The sequence below is a fragment of the Lithobates pipiens genome, unplaced genomic scaffold (genome assembly GCF_037356315.1).
Source record: "Lithobates pipiens isolate NorthernLeopardFrog02 unplaced genomic scaffold, aLitPip1_a1.2 Scaffold_8, whole genome shotgun sequence".
Taxonomy (NCBI): domain Eukaryota; kingdom Metazoa; phylum Chordata; class Amphibia; order Anura; family Ranidae; genus Lithobates; species Lithobates pipiens.
Window position 1 is genome coordinate 294,904,185 of NW_027507903.1, and position 24,670 is coordinate 294,928,854.

The following is a 24,670-nucleotide window of genomic DNA, read 5'->3' on the forward strand; positions in this document are numbered from 1 at the left end:
AGAAAAAAAAAATGTATACATTTCTGAAAGAACTGTGATATGTAAAGCGTAATCGGAACCAAATATCAATTAAAGTGGTTGTAAACTGTTGCACCACTTTTACCTACAAGTAACTCGTTAACAAGGCTTACCTGTAGGTACCTTGAATATCTCCTAAACCTGCACAGTTAAGGAGATATTCAGTATATGCGATGCTGCCGATGCATACTAGCTCATTATGCCTTTGTCTTGCAGGGTTTGTTGGTTTGTTTTTTAGTATTTTCCCCAAGGTTTACAACCTCTTATCCGCTTAAAGTGGGGTGCCCCCTAAAAAAAAAAAAAATATATTAAAAGTCAGCAGCTACAAATTCTGCAGCTGCTGACTTTTAATAATCGGACACTTACCTGTCCCAGGGTCCAGTGATGCGGGGGAACGAAGCCCCCCCTCATTCCCCGCTCCACTCGCGGCGCCGGCATTCTTACTGTGGGCACCCAGCTGTGGCTCCACAGCCGGGCACCCACTGCGCATGCGTGAGCCACAATGACAGGTCCCAGGTGACTGTGCGGCGACGAGGGGAAGGGATGTCATCAGCCCGGGCACTGAAGGAGGCAGACTACGAGGGACCCCCTAGCAACAGGCATTTAAAGGTGAGTAAAAACATTTTTTTTTCAATTATTTATTTATTTCTTTTATGAATTTTAAGCTATTTTTTTTTTTTTTTGGTGGCAACAGCACTTTAAGGACTGAGCCTCTTTTTCAGACTCGTTTACATGTTGAAAACAGTTACTTAGAACCCCCCAAGCATTATATATTATTTTTTTTCTAACACCCTAGAGAATAATTCACATCGTAATTGCACAGCGGTCTTACAAGCACACTTTTTTGGGAAAAAATGCACTTTTTGAATAAAAAAAAATAAGACAACAGTAAAATTAGCCCATTTTCTTTTATATTTTATATTTTTTTCATATTGTGAAAGATAATGTTACGTTGAGTAAATTGATACCCAACATGTCACGCTTCAAAATTGTGCCCGCTCATGGAATGGCGTCAAACTTTTACCCTCAAAAATCTCCAACAATAAATTCATATTCATTTAAATTCAAGATATTATTTAAAAGTTTAATAAAAATACAATATATATTATATATATAAAAAAAATTTAAACTGTCATTTTTGGTTTTCAGCCAGGTACATCCTGAATTTTTGGTTTCGGTACCAAAATTTTCATAAGCGACATTCAAAAAATACTACAGGTTGCATGTTTTGCGTTACAGAGGGGGTCTAGGGCTAGAATTATTGCTCTACCGATCACAGCGATACCTCACATGTGTGGTTTGACTACCGTTTTCATATGCAGGCACTACTCACATATGCATTTGCTTCTGCGCGCGACCTCGTTGGGACGGGGTGTTTTAAAACATTTAATTTTTTTCTTATTTTATTTGATTTTATTTATTTTTACACTCTTTAAAAAAAATGGATCACTTTTATTCCTATTACAAGGAATGTAAACATCTCTTGTAATAGAAAAAAGCATGACAGGTCCTCTTAAATATGAGATATGGGTCAAAAAGTCCTCAGATCTCATATTTGGACTTAAATGCAATAAAAAAAAAAATAATAATTGTCATTTGAAAAAAAATGACATTGAAAAAAAAATGTGCCTTTAAGAGGTATGGGCGGAAGTGACGTTTTGACGTCGCTTCCGCCCTGCTATGGTATAGACACGGGTGGGGGCCATCTTAGCCTCACTCGTCTCCATACCACAGACAAGGCAAGTCCCGATCGACTCTGCCGCTACCGACGGCCCCAGTAAGCGGCGGAGGGCGTGGGGGGTTGGTACCTCTCCCGCCACCGATAAAACGGTGATCTTGCGGCGACGTGCGCAGGTCGTAAAGTGGTTAAGCGTTCAATGATGGCATCTTAAAAAAGTGGACTAGCAATTAAAGTGATAGAAACATATATTGCATATTCATTGCATCCACCTATGTGACTTTATTGTCTTTAACACCATTGAAAGAGTAAATGAAAACAAAATTAGGAAAATATTTTCTGTACACATACATTCTTAAAGCAGTATGAAACCCAAAAGCAAACATTTATTATATTGCCGCTTACCAATTGTGATGGCTGCATTTGTTTTCTTTTTCAGAGATTCTTTTATTTTCACCTGGTGACCCTGTCAGTAATGCATGCCATACATGGGTCGAATTCCGAAACCATTTTCTTTTGAAAATCAGAAATTTTGTGCATTTTTTGATCCAATGGTTTCAAAACTATTTCAAAATTCGACCAACCGAGCCTTCAATTTCCCTTCATGTTGCTAAGGAAAAGAAATTTAATGGTGCCAATAGTGGCCAACAATATATTCATATTCATTTAAATTCAAGATATTATTTAAAAATTGAATACAATATATATATGTCAAAAATTACAGTTAAAAAAAAAAAAAATTGTATATATATATATATATATATATATATATATATATATATATATATATATATATATATATATATATATATATATATATATATAAAATTTTCAGCCAGGTACATCCTGAATTTTTGGTTTCGGTACCAAAATTTCCATTTTGGTGTACCTCTACTTGTAAGCTGCAATATATTACATTTTGGGTTTAATACCACTTTAAAAATAGTAAACATAATACTTACATGCGACTGACTTTTCACTTGTACTTCAGATTGACAGGAATGGTCATCTTCCTGAAAATGGCTACAAGAAGCCTTTGACCGCTTACTTGGACCAGGCTGTATGTCAGAACTATCAGTCTCTTCTGAGGGTTCCATCTCACTCTGCTGTGGCTTCTGCTGGTCACCACGTTCTATAATCTCCTCCGTATCTTCCTGGCTGAGGCTGCCCTGGTTGTCCTTTGCATGGTCAATGCCTTCTGATGAAGCAGCTAGATCAATAGGGTCACCATATTCAGTTTTCTTTAAGAGCTGTAGCTGAGATTTTTTTAAACTTTTCTCATACACCTCCAGTTGACAAAGTATGACTTGGGTATATGCATTAGGATCCACACCATTTGGACAGAAAGGTATACCCCAGTAGTAATGGACACTACTGTCATTTTGTTGTTTTTTGGCAGAACTTTGACAGGTATGCTTAGAAAAAGCATCCTTATTATTCACAGAGGTATTTGCAATGCCTGTCCTCTGCAAACAAACACTGGCGCTATGCAATGAACTTGTACCTTCTGTGAGTTCCGACTTATTTGAAGCAGATAACAATGAAAAGGAATCCAACTGTGTACTTTCTGAACAATGTAAAGAGTGACCCTCTGTTTCATCTGGTAACTTTGCAGCACTTGGGCTTCTGTCCTGAAATAATCTACAGGGTAACATTTTACGTGTATATGGAGACTTTACTGGAAAAACAGGACTTAAAGGCGCTGTAGAAGGTGACATGTAGGCAAAGTCATTTATACTTGGAGACAAAGATGATGCTTTGCAGCTTTCTGTGCATGGTAAAGGGTCTTTGCAGTTTGGAGACAAAATAACGCTGGAACTTTCCACTATGTCTTGACTTAAACGTTTCAAAAGTACCTTGGGGTTTTGTGGAGAGTCTTGATCTAAAATCTGAGACTGCTGTGACAAATGTTCTTTATCCTGTTCATCTAAAGCCATGTCCTCTTCACCAGAAGATGCCTCCTTTCTTATATCATGAACTGTGACAATTGGCGACCTATTAGGACTTTTACAACTCTGAAAAAAACACAGACAGTTTATTGATAGCTGATCAAAAATGTCATCATTACAGATATATCATTCAAGTCAGCCATAGACGGAGAAATTTTCTAACCTGCAACCAAAAATCATTCAATTCCCCCATTGAGGTAGTCAGTATTGATTAGGGAATCCCTCCCGCAGTTATTGTGTTCTCCCACTCTCCCAGTTGGGGGGGGGGGGGGGGGGGCTTTCACACTGACAGTGCGGGGGCATCGGCGGTAAAGCATCGCTAGTTTTAGCCACGCTTTACCATCATTTTAGATGCGCTTTTCGTCCGCAGTGGGGCGCTTTTTGACCCACGCTAGCGGTTGAATAAAGGGTTAAAAGCAGCCGCTTTTGATTTTACTGGGCAGGGGCAGTGTATACACCGCTCCTAAAGCGCCTCAAAGAAGCTGCTTGTAGGACTTTTTCTGACATCCTGCAAGCAGAGCACACCAGCGTGAAAGCACTGAGGCTTTCACACTGGGATTGTAGATGAGCCATTTTTCAGGTGCTTTACAGGCACTATTTTTAGCGCTAACGCGCCTGAAAAATGCCTTCAATGTGAAATTTGTCTTTGATACCTTTCACTGAATGATGGGTCCTGATGGTAAACGCATTATGGCTTTTGTCATGTCTACATCCATCATTTTACTACAGGTTTGGAAAAACTAAAGCCAGCCATAAATGAAGCGATTTTCCTGTGGTTGCAGGAAAGAAAATCACTCTATCCACCCCATTAACAGAGTCCGCGTTTATGGGGGAGAGCCTCCCACAGAGATACTGTGTTTTCCAGGTAGGTGCACACACCAAGCCCTCCCTGCCAGGAGAGCACAGTTATTATTGCTAGTGGCTATAGCCGCTGGCAATGATCAGACTTAAAAATCTGACAAGCTGGTTGTACCCAAGTTGATCGATCAATGAACTTGGTACATCAGCTTGCCCATACATGGTTCAAATCTCGTCTGGTCCCTGCTAAAACAGCGGAGACTCAAACCGTCTATAACCGGCTTAAGATCCACAGCCAGTTATAGACGATTACAGCTGTATTTACGCCTGAAATGCAGCTCCTGAGAGCTGTTCTCTTAAGCCCAATACACACTAATTTTCTGCTGAGTTTTTCCTTCAGATTTACCAAAACCATATAATATGAGGTCAAACCTTAGGAGTTTCAATGTGTATGCAATCAGGCAGGCCCTCGTACTACATGGTTTTGTTAAATATGAAGGAAAAAAAAATCAGCAGAAAATCTGATGTGTGTATGGGGCTTTACTCTCCCTCTCTCCCAAGCCACACAACCTACTGGCTGTAGGAGATCACCACACAAAGATTTCCTATACAAAAAAGGTACAGTAGGAGAGCAACTATTGCAAGAAATTATGAGGACTGCAGCAAAATGGAAGTATGCTTATCAAACAAGAAGATGAACATTTGAGTTAAAAACTTCAAAAAACCCTTTGAGATTAGCTGTTAAAGGGATTTGTATTCCAGTACATGTTGGGCCCACTTTCTTCTAAAGGTGATAATCGGAAAAAAAATTGAATATTGTGCAAAAGTTCATTTATTTCACTAATGCAACTTAAAAAGGTGAAACTAATATCTGAGATAGTTCATGCCGTGATTTGTCATAATTATGATGATTATGGCTTACAGCTCATGAAAACCCCAAATCCACAATCTCAGAAAATTTGAATATTACATGCAATCAATAAAACAAGTTTTGTACATAGAACAATATTGGACCTCTGAAAAGTATAAGCATGCATATTTACTCAGTACTTGGTTTGGGCACCTTTTGCAGCAATTACTGCCTCAATGAGTCGTGGCATGGAAGCTATCAGCCTGTGGCACTGCTGAGGTGTTATGGAAGACCAGGATGCTTCAATAGTAGCCTTCAGTTCTTCTGCATTGTTCGTTCTCATGTCTCATCTTTCTCTTGGCAATGCCCCATAGATTCTCTATGGGGTTCAGGTCAGGCGAATTTGCTGGCCAATCAAGCACAGTAATCCCATTGTCATTGAACCAGGTTTTGGTGCTTTTGGCAGTGTGGGCAGGTGCCAAGTCCTGCCGGAAAATGAAGTCAGCATCCCCATAGAGCTCATCTGTGGAAGGAAGCAAGAAGTGCTCCAACATCTCCTGGTAGACGGCTGTGTTGACCCTGGACTTAAGCACAGTGGACAAACACCAGCAGATGACATGGCTCCCCAAATCAACACATACTGTGGAAACTTCACACTGGACTTCAAGTATCTTGCAGTGTGTGCCTCTCCATTCTTCCTCCATACTCTGGGTCCTTGGTTTACAAACGAGATGCAAAATTTGCTCTCATCAGAAAAGAGGACTTTGGACCACTGAGCAACAGACCAGGTCTGTTTTTCTTTAGACCAGGCGTTGTTTGTTGTTCAGGAGTGGCTTGACAAAAGGAATACAACATTTGAAGTCCATGTCCAAGATCCGTGTTAGTGTGGTGGCTCTTGATGCACTGACTCCAGCCTCAGGCCACTCCTTGTGAAAGTTCCCAACACTTTTGAATGGTATTTTCTTGACAATCCTCTCCAGCCTGTGGTCATCCCTGCTGCTTGTGCACCTTTTTCTTCCACACTTTTCCCTTCCACATAACTTCCTAATAATGTGCTTTGATACAGCACTTTGAGAACATCCAACTTCTTTTGCAATTAGCTTTAGAGGTTTTCCCTCCTTATGGAGGGTGGCAATGATGGTTTTCTGCACAACTGTCAGCTCAGAAGTCTGTCCCATGATTGCGATTCCAACTGAACCAGACTGAGAGACCATTTAAAGGCTCAGGAACCCTTTGCTGGTGTTATGGCTTACTATAGCTGATTAGAGTGGGACACTTCAAGCCTAGAATATTGCACCTTTTCACAATATTCACATTTTCTGAGACTGTGGATTTGGGGTTTTCATGAGCTGTGAGCCATAATCATCACAATTATGACAAATCGCGGCTTGAAATATCTTGCTTTGCATGTAATGAGCCTATCTCATATAATCGTTTCAACTTTTAAGTTGCATTAGTGAAATAAATGAACTTTTGCATGATATTCTCATTTTTTGAGTATGACCTGTATGTCAGAATTGTATAAAAACAAATGCAGTATGTACGTTCCACCATAAAAAATAGCTCTGTATATCAGATACTGACTGCGCAGCACCAGCCAAATGCTTTCTGACATAGGCAAGTCCTGTGGCTTATTAAAAAGGAGCTTCAGTCTCATCACATCATTTCTAATAAAAACACTCACATTATCCTTATGGAGTGCAGTGTTTTCATGTTTGTGTGCTAAATAGCACATACTTGCAGTGTGCCCACATCCATGCTAAGTAAAAGCAGCCGCTTACTTCCTGAAATTTGTGCATCTGGCTACCCAACATGTACATCTGATGTAAGCACATAGCGTGGGAACCCGATTGTATATAAGTTGCCATATCAAATACTCCCAATCGCGTCATATCTGGTACGGAAATACCACGATATTAGACATTTAGGATGCCCCGAAGACTCCTGGGATTGATGATGCTTATATTCCAGGAATCAATGGGACATTATAATTATGTTGCTCGTCTAGGCGGCTGGGACAGGAAGTGGGGCAAGCTATTTTTTTTTTTAAAAAGGTACTTTCTAATAAAAAAATAAATAAAAATAATATCCATTTATTAATGCACTGTAGGTGGCCATTGTGATGGTGATAACGTTAACACTTTGACACATATCTTCTCTATAGACTGCAATTAAACTGTATGCATCACGCATCAACTAAAACCAATGAATAAAGGTTAAGAAAAAAAATGATTCAAACTCTATACTCATAATAATGTCAGTTCAGTTTTCAATTAGATATAATTTATGAGCATGAAATATAGTTCCCATTTGTCTACTCATTTGTTATAAATGTGAATAACAGATATGCCTTCCTGGAAAAATTATTTTTAACTGTCTAACACTATGCAGTGTAACAATCTGAGCACTTCAGTTCTATATACAGATGCATATGTAAAAGAAAAGACCATCTGAGCCTTGCAAAGCACAAGAACATTGGATTAGCTGTATTACCATCATTTCTACGTCACCCATTAGTAAACAAATGGTTTATTATATATAAACCCCCCCAAACAAAAAACCTGCAAGACAAAAGACATAATGAGTTATTACACATACTAGCTCATTATGCAATTCTCACTTTACAACAAAGCCCTCTCAGCGGTGCCCACACACCGCTGAAATGGCTGAAACTTCCCCCGTTTCTTCTGGGTTCGTAGGCTCCGGCGCTGCGACTGGCCAGAGCCGCATTGATGTCACTTCCGCACATGCGCACAGGAGCCACCGGGTCACAGCACAGGGCCCTGAAGAAACGGCGTGCGTGGCCATTCCTTCAGAGTGATGATTATGATGATGTAATCGGCAGAGTATACAGTAAATATCTCCTAAACGGTGCAAGTTTAGGAGATATTTACAGTACCTATAGGTAAGCCTTATTATAGGCTTACCTATAGGTACAAACAAACCAGGGGAGTTTATGACCTTTAGAAACAAAGCTTGCATCATTAGAATATGTAAAAATATAATAACATTAAAAATAAAATTATGTAAAGTGTACATAAGTGATTTATTTGCCTAATGTTTGAATCACATAAATGCAATGCAGCAACTCCAAATTGTAAAAAAAAAAAAAAAAAAAAAATAAAAAAAAAAAAGGGAGTTAGACCTGGCAGCCAGCTAATACTTGTGAAATCACAGCAGTTTCTTAAACCACTTGTCCCCACAGCCCTTGCATCGAACTATTCATCTTGGAACTACTCATGTAATTAGCTAGGCTCCTTGTGAGGATCAATTGTCAGAGGTTTTAAAAGGCAGGAAAGTCTGCATTAAACTGGCAGCCAACAGGAGGATCTTGGACTACATTAGAAGTGGCTTAAAGCGGTATTCATCCTAAAATTTAAAATTTTATATTTTGCAGTTTACCAATCATTAGATGTGGTGGTTGCATTACTTGTCCTTTTTTAGGCTTTCCCCCCTCCGTTTTCACCTGGTGATCTGGCAAGTAGCACACCTCCTGTATTAGAGTACCTCCACTCTGGATGAAGGAGCACAGGGGCACCTTTGGAAAGCAGCATTGTTAGTCTGGGGGGGGAGTGTTATCAAGCACTAGCTATGTACTAGCAGATTTGCATTCACTAGCAAACTGAAGTCAAACTCCAGCTAATACTTTATAACCAGTTAGAACAAAACACTATTTTCTTTTAGAATAAAGTTTTTACATAAATAAATAAAACTGATTGTAAGCACCTCTGTCACTGGTAAATGGTTTGTCTCATTCCTGTAACTGCCACACCTGCAAGAGAGCTTGTTCTTTAACCACTTAAGGACCAGGCCTCTTTTTCAGATTTGGTGTTTCCATGTTTAAAACAGTTTTTTTTGCTAGAAAATTACTTAGAACCCCCAAACATTTTATATTGTTTTTTTTCTAACACCCTAGAGAATAAAATGGCGGTCATTGAAATACTTTTTTTCACACCGTATTTGCGCAGCGGTCTTAGAAGCGCACTTTTTTTGGAAAAAATTCACTTTTTTGAATAAAAAAAATAAGACAACAGTAAAATCAGCCCAATTTTTTTTTATACTGTGAAAGATAATGGTATGCCGAGTAAATTGATACCAAACATGTCACGCTTCAAAATTGCGCCCGCTCGTGGAATGGCGTCAAACTTTTAGCCTCAAAAATCTCCATAAGCGACATTTAAAAAATTCTACAGGTTCCATTTTTTGCGTTACAGAGGAGGTCTAGGGCTAGAATTATTGCTCTCGCTCTACCGATCGCGGCGATACCTCACGTATGTGGTTTGTCCACCGTTTTCATATGCGGGCGCTACTCACGTATGAGCTCGCTTCTGTGCGCAAGCTCGTCGTAACGGGGTGTTTTTAAAAAAAAATTTTTTTTTTTCTTATTTATTTTAATTTATTTTATTTATTTTTACACTTTAAAAAAAAAAAAAAAAATGGATCACTTTTATTCCTATTAGAAGGAATGTAAACATCCCTTGTAATAGAAAAAAGCATGACAGGTCCTCTTAAATATGAGATCTGGGGTCAAAAGGTCCTCAGATCTCATATTTGGGCTAAAATGCAAAAAAAAAAAAAAAAAAAAGAAAAAAAAAAAGAAAATCTGACATTTTCCGCCCTCCTATGGTATAGAGACGAGTGGGGGCCATCTTAGCCTCACTTGTCTCTATGCCCAGCAGACGGAAGGACCCGATCGCCTCCGCCGCTACCGACGGCTCCGGTAAGCGGCGGAAGGTGCGGGAGGGCGGCGGGAGGGGGGGTGGCACCTCTCCCGCTGCCGATAGCGGTGATCTCGCGGCGAATCCGCCGCGGAGACCACCGTTATCGTACAGCCGACCGCCGCCTGAAGAGATGGATATCTCGGTTGTGGCAGCAGCTGCTGCCGTTACCGAGATATCCCTCTTCAAAAATAGGACGTACATCGTCGTGCGGCAGTCGGCAAGTGGTTAAAAAAAAAACAGACACACTTGAAGAAAAAGCAACCTTTAACCACTTTCCGATCGTCACACGACGATGTACAACGGCAGAATGGCACGGGCAGGCAAACTGGCGTACAGGTACGTCCATTTGTATTTGCCGCCCTGCCATCGTGTGCGCGGCGCTGCGCGTGCCGGTCGGGACCCCCGATTTGCAAACCAAATCAATAATCGTTTATTGTGATTTTTTTTACCAAAAATATGTAGAAGAAGAATACATATCGGCCTAAACTGAGGAAAAAAAATGTTTTTTTTATATACTTTTGGGGGATATTTATTATAGCAAAAAGTTAAATATAATGTTAAAAAATATAAAATTGTCGCTCTATTTTTGTTTATAGCGCAAAAAATAAAAAACCGTAGAGGTGATCAAATACCACCAAAAGAAAGCTCTCTTTGTGGGAAAAAAAAGGACGTCAATTTTGTTTGGGAGCCACGTCGCACGACCGTGCAATTGTCAGTTAAAGTGACGCAGTGTCGCAATCGGCAGGACTTGACACTTTGTGGGTCATCAATTCAGCTATTTACCGACCTTGCTCCATCTACGGTGCAAAAGCACAGGAATCTGAAACCCCTGTTACAACACCTCATCAACAAGCAAATCAGATATAGATGGGCCTTTCCCTTCAGACTATCTTTTACCTATAATGGCAAATCCTATTCATTTTCCACGTTGCCGGAGGGCGAAGATCTCCTACTTAGCCTGGGTATTATTACGAGGGACTCACCGGCCTCCTCCCCTTCGACTCAAGCCCACCGCTCTCTCTCCCTGCTTTGGACGGAGCAAAAGCGGAACCCAACCAGGGGTACCCCCCGGAAGAGCTGAAAGCGTACTTTAGTGCCTCCCATGCAATCCAGGACATACTACACGAAGAAGAAGTGATACTACCATTTTTGACCTGATGGATGAACCTGAGTCCGCCTTTGACTGCGCAATTGCGTAGTCACCCTGTTAGCACAACCATAGGGCAGTTTCCTATTTTTCGGAATAATTTTTTCTCGAAACAGTTCCCTCGTAACTGACTTGAAGTTACTGTGTTTTTTTTTTGTTTTTTTTTCCATTTTATTTTTATACATGTTTTTATAGCATTCTCTCTGTTTACTGCCTGAACCTTATTTTTGTTATCCTGAGGGTGCAGAGGCGGTCCTGGCATGGGGCCCGTTAGGGCCACCCCTGGGGGGGCAGGGGCTGGGGGTGCCATTTGGTGCCGGCTCGCCCTGGAGTCGTTGCCCTCGGGGAAGGACAGGCTCGCACGGCCAGTGTACAACTCAGACCGACAGTATGCGGGACCCGAGCCCGCCCTGCTGGCCTGCTTTGGAGCTAGGGCCATTTGGGCTGGATCGGAAATCCATGCTGCTCTCTTGCAAGACTACCTTCCCTCCGAGGAGTGAGGTACCCTTGCCAAGTCCGGATAGGTTATCAAATCCGGCAGGGATTATTTCCCATATTGTTATGCGATTTTCACAAGTTAATTGGTATATGTTTGCGGGCCAATGGCCCTTGTCTTTTATGTTAACTAATACTTTGTTTCTTTTCTTCCTCTTTTCTCTTTCTACCCCCTGTCTTCCCCGAGCTGTGGTCCTGACTCTCACCCATGCATGTTGGTTCTGGAGGTCAAGGGACTGGGAGTCCTATCTATTGGAGGCTCTTTCCGCCCCCACAGTATTGCAAGGTAAGAGTGCTCTGCCCTACCACGATGGCTAGGTCCTACTCATCCGACTTTTCGGTGATCACCCATAATGTACATGGCTTTAATTCCCCAGCTAAAAGGACTAAAGCCTTCCAATTCTATCACAAACAGAAAGTAGATATATTGCTATTACAAGAAACACATTTTTCTAAGACGTCAGCCCCAGGTTATCTTAATGTTAAATACCCGCAGTTTTACTTAGCTAATGGACCCGATAAAAAAGAGGGGGTAGCTATTGCTTTTTCTAGACGAACCCCATTTACGCCCATCACCATAATTAAGGACAAGGGAGGCAGATATATCATGGCAGTAGGACACATTCATGACCAACTCGTTTCCTTTGTGTCTTATTATGCCCCAAATTCAGGACAGGTGGACTTTTTTAGTAAGATGTTGAGGATACTAATGTCCAAGGTCCAGGGACAGGTGATCATGGGAGGGGATAGCAACATACCGCTTGACAGAATTATGGATAAATCCAACCCTGACAGACCTGCTCTCAAAAGACCGCTGACTGGGAGCAATAGGGTAGCTAGACTGTTACATCTATATGATTTAATCGATGCATGGCGAGAGAGTAATCCCACTACTAGGGATTATACACATTTTTCATAGGTGCACCGCACTTATTCCAGGATAGATCATCTATTGGTCCGCACACTTCTACTCCCCTATCTGACGTCGATGAAAATACTGCCCACCCCCTGGTCGGACCATTCTCCAATTAAACTGTCTTTGACAGGGTTGTGGTCTAAAGCTTCCCCAGCCCTGTGGCGACTAAATGCCAGCCTGTTAAACGACCCCATTTTGCACACTGAAATAGAAATAGAAAAAGAACTACAAAAGTACTTTACTGTTAATAAATCCTCAGATTCATCACCCACGATCAATTGTGCAGCCAATAAGGCCTCGATTAGGGGCATACTGATACAAATAGGCGCTAGGCAAAAGGGGGCCCGCGAACATGCGATTCGGCAACTAGAAGCCAATTTAGACCGGCTGATGCAGGAACAACATACTCACCCGCACTGCGACATAAGACATAGGATTGATGACGTTAGACTGGAATTAAACCTGGCTTTGACGACTCAGGCAGAAAAACATATTAGCTGGTCTAAACATAGGTACTATACAATGGGTGACAAACCGAACACCATGTTAGCCAGGAAACTAGTTCCCCGACCCCACACACCCACATTACCTAAACTAAGGCTCTCCACGGGTCGCTCCACTCAAAACCCCGAACTTATTCTGAAGGAAGTAAGATACCCTTACATGAAAATGTAGCATATCTCAGTGTCATCCCGAAGCCCGACAGGGATCATGGGGACTGTGCAAACTATCGTCCGATTTCCTTGATCAACACAGACCTAAAAATTCTAACTAAAGTTTTGGCGTTTAGACTTAACACCTTCCTGCCGAACTATATCCATCCCGACCAGGCCGGCTTTGTCCCGAACAGACAGTCATCGGCCCAAACCCGTAGATTAATCAATCTCATATCAGCAGTGCAGTCGACTGGGATGGTGGGGGCACTAGACGGGGTATGTTGCTTTCGTTGGATATTCAGAAAGCATTTGACTCCCTCTCTTGGGAATATTTATTTGATGCACTACACAGATATGGCTTTGGCGAACGCTTTTTGACTCTTCTCAGAACGCTTTATGACACTCCGTCGGCATCGTTGATGCTACGGGGATACTCCTCTCGGCCTCTTCCGATTAGAAGGGGCACGAGACAGGGCTGCCCACTGCCCCCGCTCCTGTTTGTCCTTGCGATAGAGCCACTGGCTATTAGGATCAGGGAGTGCCAGGATGTCCAGGGGATTACGTGTGGAAATAGAGAACATAAATGCTTACTCTTCGCTGACGACCTACTGCTAACACTGACATCACCAGTTACTTCCCTCCCCAATTTACATGCGATCCTACAACCCTTCTCTGAAATTTCGGGGTTAAAAATGAACCAGTCTAAATCTAGAGCGCTCAATCTCTCATTGTCGGAGGCCACGCGGAAGGCTCTTGAACGCTCATATAAAATTTAAATGGGAGCCAGAGGCACTGCCATACCTTAGTATCTATCTGACCCCGACGATTCAGTCATTGTATAGGAAAAACTATCCCCTACTTTATAAAAAACTAACTGAGGATCTAGCGAAATGGCAGGTTCATCCCCCATCGTGGTTCGGCAGACTACACTCCATTAAAATGAATGTGTTGCCTAGAATATTATATTTGTTCTGCACTCTACCGGTGGCTTTACTACAAAGGGATCTTCAATTACTACAAAATGGAATCCTTCGGTTTATTTGGGGAAATAAGAGGCCCAGGGTGAACAGAAGCACAATGTACACTTCAAAAAAACATGGGGGGCTGGGCCTGCCTGATCTGCAGAAATACTTTCATGCGGCTCAGCTGGCCCACCTCTCCAGATACCACTCACACCAACCACATGCTATATGGATAGACATGGAATCTTATTCCTGCCATCCCTCACAGATTTCGCAGGTAATGTGGCTTCCAATGAAGGATAGACCACTGATATTGTGTCCCACTCTGTCACTGGCTCTGGCTATATGGGACAGACTGTCGAAAATACATAAATTCAAGTCATCCCACAATCCACTAGCGCCATTATTGAACAATAAAGAGTTCACCCCGGGCCTCTCTCCTCAACTATTTAGTTAAAGGGCTACTGCGCATCGCTGATTTATGCGACCATAGGGGCATGCTTTCTGAACGAGCTCTGATAGATAAATTTGATATGCCGTCCTCTGAGAAGTTTCGATATGCCCAACTGCACCATTATGTGCAGGGTGTGGCCCGTAGGGGAAACCTGGGGTCCCTGACTCCCATGGAACAGCTGAGTAGACAATATGACAAAATTAGAGGCCATTTATCGGCCATATATACAATACTGAGGGGTACCGCGAAGAAATTGAGTTATATGATCCAATGGGAGCAGGACCTTCAGGAAACCTTTGATTTAGATGATTGGTGTATACTCTCTGAGACGGCATATCGCTCACTCACCAACACATTGGTGATAGAGGCAAACTATAAGGTTTTGTTAAGGTGGTACATGGTCCCAACCAGATTGGCCGCTTTTGTACCAGGGGCAACGTCCCAATGTTTTAGGGGCTGGGGCCAGGTGGGGACCAGCTACCATATTTGGTGGTCATGCCCGAAGGTCAGAAGGTTTTGGATTAGAGTGTATAACTTTGTCTATACAATCACGGGCTTGAACCTAAAAAAGTCACCTAAGCTGGCCCTCTTGGGAGGTAAAGCGGTACAGGCCTCCAAGTATCAGCAGAGGCTCCTCACTTTTCTATTTATTTCAGCTAAGATTACCATAGCACGTAACTGGAGGTCTGCTGCATTACCGATAGTTCAGCTCAAACATAAAATGTCATGGTTAATGCTTAATGAGCGGCTATCTGCGCTGTCTCAAGACAGGGTGGGAATGTTTCACAGAATATGGGACCCATGGATTGTCTACCTAACTAACGATCCCAGGGCACACGTTGCTTAATGATATTATAGCAGTAAGGACTCGAGAATCTAGGACCACAGCTCTCCCCCAATTCTCTTCCTTCCCCATCCTCTCCTATTCTTTACTCCTCTCTCCCTTTCTACTATTGGGTCTTTCCCCTCTTCTTTTCTGCTCTTTGTTTTCTCCACATCTCTCATTGAGCGGTGCTAGTTGCACGATTAGATACCTATAAAACATAAGAGGTAACAGCATCGGCAGGTGGGGTCATGTGTGATCCAGAGTCTTTGGCTGTAGGACTTGAGTTGCAACCGACAGTGGCAGTGGAGTATTTTAAGAAATGACCGGTGAATTACTCAATTGTGCATTGTACTAGATGTAATACTTAGCCGCATTGATGAGAATTTTGTTTTTTTTGTACTGAAAACCTTCAATAAACATATTGAATCATAAAGTGACGCAGTGCCGAATCGCAAAAAGTGGCCTGGTCTTTGACCAGCAAAATGGACCAGTCTGAAAGTGGTTAAAGGGGTTGTAAAGGCAGAAGTTTTTTTTTTTTATCCTAATGCATGCTATGTATTAAGATGAAAATCTAAGGGGGAGCTGCTGCACACAGAAGACCTGAGGTCCATCTCTATCCAGCGATGTACACGAGTCCCTTGGCCATCCAGGACACTCCCTCCTGATTGGCTGAGGCAGCAGTGATGCCATTGGCTCCCACTGCTGTCAATCAAAGTCAGTTAGCCAATCAGGAGGGGGACCACAGCTCCATGTCTGAATGGACACACGGAGTGGCTCGGGTGCCCCCATAGCAAGCTGCTTGCTGTGGGGGCACTCGACAGGAGGGAGGGATCAGGAGCAGTGAAGAGGGGCCTGGGCTGCTCTGTGCAAATCCACTGCACAGAGGTGGAAAGTATAACGTGTTTATTATTTTTGTTTTAAAACACAAGACTTTACAATCACTTTAAAGGCAGCAAGACATAATCTGCTTCATCAGCTGAAGAAATAACAGGATGAATCCAGCTTTAAAGCACAGGTTCACATTGGAATTAAAAAGTTTCCAGCCCCCAAATAAAACCACTAATTTTAAAGCAAAACCCTCTCCCTCTACCCAGGTGCCTATTTACCTTCTTCTGATGGCAGCAGCTTCCCAAGTTATTTACATCCTCGGTGTAGAATTCTAAGACCCTATGTAAGTCTATGGGAAGTTACTGTGCAGGGAGCGTTGGAAAAAAAAATTCTGCACCTAAAGTGTACATTTTGCAGGAAGACGCCACTATAGGGGAAAAAAAATGTAAGTAGGTACCAGTGTGAGTATTTTTTTTGGATAGGTTAGAATAGGTTAGGTGGCAGAGGCCACTGCATTGTAGATGACAATATAGAAGTGTTTACACACATTCTGGTGCTGGAGAGAAGAGGCCCATTATTAGACCATATTTTCTGTTGAATCATCTGCTAGAAAAACAAGCAGTATATTTCTGATCAGATTATATTTTATATATATATATATATATATATATATATATATATATATATATATATATATATATATATATATATATATATATATACACACACACACACACACACACACACATATATATATATATATACATACATATACATACATATATATATATATATACACATATACACACACATATACACACACATATATATATATATACACACACACACACACACACACTGCCTGGAGTTCTGCTTTAAAAACCGACTGTCAAAATAATAGCATATTTAAGTAATATAGGGATTACAGGAGGGTGATCCCCATGCAGCTAAATATACAGTGCTGCTCTTCAGCAACCTTCAAGGAAATGATCTACACTAAGATAAGAAAACCAGGGAAAGAACATTCTTTTAATTAGTTATTAGCATTATTATTTTTTAATACAGGATTGAGGGATCAGGATAGATGATTTAACAATTCCCGATAATGTCCCTGCTTTTCTAAAAGTGACGTCTATATCTGCTCAGAAAAAAAAAAAAAAAAAGAAGATTCTTTATATTTACATGCAGACTCTCCTCAATGGCTTTTCTCAAAAGCTCCTCTTCTTCTTCTTGTCGGTGTTTCACATGATTGGCCTGTTCTTGCTGGCTAATTTTTACTGCAAGGGCCAGCTGCTCTTCCTCAGTCATACCTGGAATAAAATAGTAAATATTGCATCAATAAACTGTTATGCGATTAACTTCTCTGTGAGCACCTACTGGAAAATGTACTTTTACAAACAGATGTTCAATTAAACGAAAACAACCATAAAACATTTTCTTCGTATCTCAAAGCAAAAATATGAATTTCAGACAGATAAAAAGTATGCTTACGGTTTATGCAATGGAGTCATTCATACGTAATTAAGATGAACAGACATTTGTGAGGCCGGCAATAGACTGATTGAATCTCGGCCGGTGTCCTATCATATACAGTCCCCCCCATCGGATAGTGTCCGCTGTGTACTGCGCATGCAAAAATACCTGAAGATAAACGGCGCCTGCGCCATGAGTCCAGGTTGTAGCCCCACCATCCAAGTGGACATAGAGCCCGAAGCGCGGCGAGCGAAGCTCGCCCGTGAGGGGCCCACTAATTTTCCCAGCCCTATGTCCGGTTGGATCGTGGGGCTATCACCGAGTCACGGCACAGGTGCCGTTCATCTTCCGAGATTTTCCGAAGCTTCTTCTGCTCCGTATTGCGCATGCGCAGTATGGGGCGGACACTATATGATGCCAGGACACTGGTTCAGCAGGATCCGGCCGAGTTTTGAACCATGTATGGGCAGACGGATTAAACTCTTGGCTGGTTCAGCAGGAACCAGCCGAGATTCAAACCATGTATGGGCAGGCTCAATATTCCAAGTTCATTGATCAACTTGGGTACAACCAGCCTGTCGGATTTTGCATGCAATTATTTCTAGCGGCTGGTATTGCTGCTAGGAATAATCACTGTCTTCTCACGGCAGGGAGACGGCTTCCGCCGCCGGGAGGTTACAATGGCTCAGCGGGAGAGATTCCCTTGTCTACCCTGTGGTTGCAGAAAAGAAATTCACTCTATGTATAGGCTGCTTTAAGTGAAGCTCTCACAACAGAACAAGACAAAAAGTTTATGTCATAAAGCCACCCATGCAAAGTACCTACAGAGCGTACGTGCTAAAGCAAAGTACAGTATTTAAATGAAGTACAGGGTTAACGCGCATATGTCAGTGACATAACATGTTGACTAGGTATGCATATGTATTGAAATTAACTATAGGTACATGTTAAAATATAGTGCTTCTAAGAATTTATTGCCATCTGGTATACAAAAGTAACCATCCATTAAAGCGGACCTTCATCCTAAATTAACTTGAAAGCGGACCTTCAATCACTTTTTCATCTTTCCATCTAATAAATCTTCTGCCCTCGTTTTAACTTTGGATAGGAAAATCAATTTTTTTTTTTGCAAGTATATACCTTATACAGCCCACTTCCTGTTCCTTGTCTGCTAATAAGCCTAGGCTTATGACATCATGCACAGCCCTCTCTCTCTCACTCTTGTGAGAGTTTTCCCAGGAAGGGAAGGGGATGAGTCTTAAGAGGGCCATTGAGAGCTGCAGAGCTGGAGGTGTGTGTCTGTGTAAAGGAAGTGAACAGCCAGCAGCTTCAGCTGCCTACCGTTAAAATGGCTGCAGCCAGACTCAGTGGAGGGAGATTTCTGCAGCATATCTGGCAAGTACAGAATCATAGTATATATAAAATAATATGCAAAGTGGTTGGAGGGAAGCTTTAGAATGGCAAAGATGTTTTTATTACAAATTATGTGAACAGACTGCAGTTCCTCTTTAAGTTGACCCTAACTTTGGATATACACAGGGAACAAGTGCAAAGGGATGAGAAACAGATCAATTAGTAAAAGCAGCACACTTTAAACATATTACACATAGTTAGGCCCATATTTACCTCCTTGATCGCCCTAGATGTTAACCCCTAACCAGCCCGTGTTATTAGTGCAGTGACAGTGTATAGTAATATCACTGACGTCTGTATTAATGTCATTGGTGATGTCAGTGGCAGTTTGCCAGTTCCCCAAGCATCCGTTAGTGTCAGATTTCCCGTCTCAGGCCCTTTATATGTCAGTGATCCCTGCCATTAGTAGTATAAAAAGAAAAGACCAAGTTAGACTTACCGGTAACTTGTTTTCCAGAAGTCTTTCAGGACAGCACCTGAGAGATAGCGACTCCACCCTCCTCGTTAGGAAACACCTTCTTCCTCCAGACTTTAAAGGGAGGCGCCTCCCTACCACACATCAGTTGTAGAAGAGAACCTCCGGCCCCGGCTGGAACACATAAACACATACGTTAGTCACAGCGTAGCATAATATAATACCATAGGGCGGGATGCTTGCTGTCCTGAAAGACTTCTGGAAAACAAGTTACCGGTAAGTCTAACTTGGTCTTTCCCAAGGCGTCTTTCAGGACAGCACCTGAGAGGATAACAGAGACTTACCCCTTAGGGCGGGACAACAGCTTGCAGGACCTTTCTGCCAAACGCCTGATCGCTGGCAGAAGTGAGATCCAGTCTATAATGTTTCACAAATGTGTGAAAACTCGACCACGTCGCCGCCTTGCAGATCTGCTCAGGGGTGGCACCAGCTCTCTCTGCCCACGTAGACGCCAGAGCTCTGGTTGAGTGTGCACAAATTCCTGCTGGAGGAGATAACCCTGCCTGGGAATATGCCTCTGAGATAGCTAATTTCAGCCATCTAGCTAAAGTAACTTTAGAAGCCTGAAAACCCTTTTTTCTTCCTGAGAAAAGTACAAACAGTGAATCTGAACGCCTGAAGGACTCCGTCCTTTTTAAATAACTCAGCAGAGTCCTTCTGACGTCCAAAGTATGGAAAGAAGTCTCCTTATTTCCTTTGGGGTTAACACAAAACGTTGGCAGTACTATGTCCTGTATACGGTTCTGAACTGAAGCTACCTTCGGTAAGAATTTTGCATCTGTTCTAAGAATAACTCTGTCAGGAAAAATGGAAAGATATGGTTCTTTAATTGACAGAGCATTTAGCTCACTGATCCTGCGTGCAGAGACAATGGCAATCAGAAACACGGTTTTTAATGTGAGAAACCTAAGGGAAGCCTCCACAAGAGGCTCAAAAGGCCCTTTTGTTAGAGACTGTAGGACTACCGACAAATCCCATCTAGGAAAAACCTTAACAGGAGCTGGCCTAGATCTTTTAAGAGCTCTAAAGAACCTGATCACCAGCGGATCTGAGGCCACAGATTTTTCTAAGAACACCGTCAGGGCTGCTACTTGCACCTTCAGGGTACTAACTGCCAGTCCCTTGTCTGCACCATCTTGTAAAAACTCCAAGATGGAGACAAGGCTCCCTGTCACCTGGGCGGCTGACAAACACCAAGTTTCATAACGCTTCCAGACCTTAGAATAAATGGCCCTCGTAACCCTTTTCCTACTTGCTAAAAGGGTCGAGATCAAACGGTTGGAAAACCCCTTGCTCCTAAGGAGCTGCCTTTCAGAAACCAGGCCGTGAGAGCCAGGCTGGCCACTCCTGGATGGTTCACTGGGCCCTGCAACAACAGATCGTGTCTGAGGGGCAGACGCCAACAAGGCTTGATTGCCAGGCCTAGAACTGTCGAAAACCAAGCCCTTTTTGGCCAAAAGGGCGTGATTAGAATAACTGGTACCTTCTCCCTCTGAATTTTTCTTAAAATTAACGGGATTAACTGAAATGGGGGGAAAGCATAGCAAAGACGAAATTCCCATGGATAAGCTAGCGCATCTGTGCCCAGCGAGCCATCGCGACTGTCCAGGAAAAAGAACTGGGGAACCTGGGCGTTCACCCTTGAGGCGAACAGGTCTACTTCTGGTAAACCCCATTTTCCGGCAATCATTGTGAATACCTCCGGATTTAGAGACCATTCTGCTTCCCAAATAGCGTTTCTGCTTAGGAAGTCCGCTACCCTGTTTAGATCCCCTTTTAGGTGGACTGCTGATAGGGATAACAAATGTTTTTCCGCCCACCGAAGAATCTCCATGGCCAGTACCTGAAGCGACCTGCTTCTTGTACCCCCCTGTCTGTTTAAATAAGCCACTGCCGTGGCATTGTCTGTTAGGACCTGGACGTGATGGGACTGCAGTTCCTGAACAAACAACTCCAGAGCTAAGGCAATCGCCTTGAGTTCCCTCCAGTTTGAGGACCTTATTGTCTCCTCTTTGGCCCAGGACCCCTGAGTGAAACGTGTTCCTAGATGGGCTCCCCACCCCCAGGAACTGGCGTCGGTTGTTAGTCTTTTCCCGACTGGAAAAACCCAGACTAACCCTTCCGATAAGACCTCCTGTCTTTTCCACCACCATAGGGACCTTTTTACCTGGGTTGACATTCTCACCTCTGCCTCTAGGGATGCCACTGTGTGATCCCAAGATTTTAGAAGGAAAGCCTGCAGACACCTGAAATGCATTCTTGCCCACTGGACTGCTGGCATTGCTGAAGTCAGAACTCCCAAAGCTGACATAACCTGTCTTACTGTCAGATTTTGGCTGGTCTGTAATAAAGACGCTGCACCGGAAATCCTGTCCTTTTTGTCTAAGGGAAGGAAGATTTTTTGCTCCACCGAATTTATTAGAAACCCTAAAAACCGAATCTCCTGAGATGGGTTTAGGGACGACTTTTGGAGGTTCAAAATCCAACCCAACGCCTCCAGATGGCTGCGAGCTTTGCCTAGATTGGTCTGCAATTCCTCGCTGGATGGGGCGAAAAACAGCAGATCGTCTAAATAAGGAATAACTGCGATTCCCTGAAGACGCAGTGGCGCTAAAGCTTCTGCCATTATTTTGGTAAAAATTCGGGGAGATGATGACAGGCCGAAGGGTAGGGCCCTGAACTGGAGATGATGAACCATACCCCCCAACCTCACCGCCAGCCTGAGAAACTTCTGAGACTGGGGAGAGATCGGAACATGTAGGTATGCGTCTTTTAAATCTACTGACGCCATAAAACATCCTGGCGTCAACAGGTTTCTGACCGAAAAAATTGAGTCCATTTTGAACTTCCTGTACCTTATGGACTCGTTTAAAGGTTTTAGGTTGAGAATCAACCGAAACTTCCCTGTCGGTTTCTTTACTAGGAAAACATGGGAATAAAACCCCTCCTGCTGTTCTTGCAGGGGTACCTGTACTACTACGCCCTGTTGCATCAGTTCCTCTAGAGAGGACTTCATGACTTACTGGATCCCGCGGGGTGTTGGTAATCAGGAACCTTTTTGGGGGGTCGTTGACAAACTCGAGTGAGTAACCCTGCGCGAGAGTGGTCAGGATAAACTGATTTGAAGTTATCCCTGACCACTGCGGAAGAAATTCTTGTAGTCTTCCGCCCACCCGCAGAGACGAGTCATTGCGATTTTTCGGCCTGTGTAGGAGGACGGAAGAGAATTCCGCCTCTACCCTTCGGCTTCGGGGCGGACCAACTTTTCCTTCTCCCTTGCAACTTGCTGTCCTGATCCTGAGTTTTTTGAGGTCGAAAAAGACGCTTTGGTACCTGCTTTTTCTTTTTGACCGGAAAGGATCTCTTTTTATCGGCTGTCCTGTCAAGAATATTATCGAGGTCAGAGCCGAAGAGCAAGTCTCCTGAAAAGGGTAACCCACACAGCTTATTCTTTGAAGCCGAGTCACCCGGCCAGGTTTTAAGCCATAAGGCTCTTCTTGCAGCATTAGTTAGAGCTGCTGACCTGGCCGATATCTTAATTGCCTCAGCTGAGGCATCTGCAACATAGGCCACTGCCGTAATCAGGGTAGGAAAAGAATCTAAGATTTCCTGTTTAGGGGAATCTGCAGCTATATGTGACTTTAACTGGTTAATCCAGTATTCTAAATTTCTGGCTACACACGTTGTGGCCATTGCTGGTTTTAAATTGCTCATAACTGATTGCCATGATCTCTTGAGCAAAAGATCCATGCGTTTGTCCATCGGATCTTTCAAAACTCCCATATCCTCAAAGGACAGATCTGTGGACCTTGAAACCTGGGAAAAGGCGGCATCCAGTCTGGGCACCTTGTTCCATACTGCTGCAGGGTCCTCCTCGAAAGGAAAACGCCTTTTGTGGGCTTTGGAGAAAAAGGGCTTTTTCTCTGGATCCTGCCATTCTTTCCTAATGGCCTCAGAGATGACCGGATGAACTGGGAATGTTCGGCCCTTAGGCTCATCCAACCCAGCATACATGCGGTCATGGAGTGATAATTCCTTTTTCTCCTCACTTAAACCAAGCGTAGCATGAATGGCTTTAAGGAGCCCATCGACCTCTTCAAGGGACAGTTTGAATTTAGAGGGGGCTACCTCAGAATCCTCCAACTCCTCTTCCGAATCTTTAACGGAAAGAGCAGTGGACTGCTTTTCCCTATCTGAAGGGTCTTCAGGCAGAGATTCTAACACCGGGATTGAGAGAGACCCCTGGGAAGACTCTGAAGTGGAAGGCTGACTAGCAGCCGGGTTTGCTAGTGAGTCACGAAAATTCTGGATCGTGGCGTACAGCTCCTTCTTTACAGAGGCCACCAGATCCTCACATACAGAGGCAGATTCCTCTTTAACTAAAGAAGTAATGCAGGGACTGCATAAGGTTTTCTTCCAATTTTCTCCCAGCTTGGCCCTGCAAGAAGGACATCTTTTCTTTGGGTCAGAGCTCTTAGCCTATGAAGAAAAAGACAAAAAAGGGAAAAAAACCAGGGAACCCTTAGTGAGACCCAGTCTCAGCTTTGATAGGGATCACCACACAGGTGCACTAAGAAGAAACCAGTCAGCTTCTAGTGCCCAGACAGGCCCCTTGCCACCAGGGGGGAAAAAAGAAAGGAGAGAGCGAGACCAAACGCCAGGAAATAGAAAAAGAAAGGCAGACTTTAACCGCTGCCTCTTACCTGGGCCTTGCTGGTGCCTGTGCCTGTCCCCACCGCTGCAGACGCTGAATCTTCCATAATCAGCTGTGCAGAGATCCACTTGTGGCTAAACGCCGCCTCCGGAGTCACGCCGTGCAGCTGCACCGGACCGGAAGCGGAAATAGGCACCAGCACCTGTCCTCCCTCCTCCCCCCTGCGTCCACGCCGGAAACGACGTTTCAGCTGACCCGATGACCCGCTCTGTCACTTCCGGCGCGACCGCCGAAAACAAACATGGCGGCGGCACACGCGCGCCGCCGCGCCTACGAACGTGCGGGCCACCGAGTCTT

At 43.3% G+C, this 24,670-nt stretch overlaps 1 protein-coding gene across 10 annotated transcripts in view; it reads right to left on the reverse strand.

Moving 5' to 3' along the window:
* UIMC1 (ubiquitin interaction motif containing 1) overlaps positions 1-24,670 on the reverse strand; it is a 230,674-nt gene that overhangs the window by 173,502 nt on the left and 32,502 nt on the right. For all 10 annotated transcript variants that reach the window (XR_013270846.1, XR_013270844.1, XR_013270849.1 and 7 more), the window contains exons 4-5: positions 17,481-17,608; positions 2,659-3,711 (exon numbers count right to left, since the gene is read on the reverse strand). Coding sequence is in view for 4 of the 10 variants with exons in the window: in XM_077472483.1 (XP_077328609.1) it covers positions 2,659-3,711; positions 17,481-17,608 (1,181 nt within the window). In the remaining 6 variants the exon portion in view is untranslated. The remainder of the gene's footprint in view (positions 1-2,658; positions 3,712-17,480; positions 17,609-24,670) is intronic.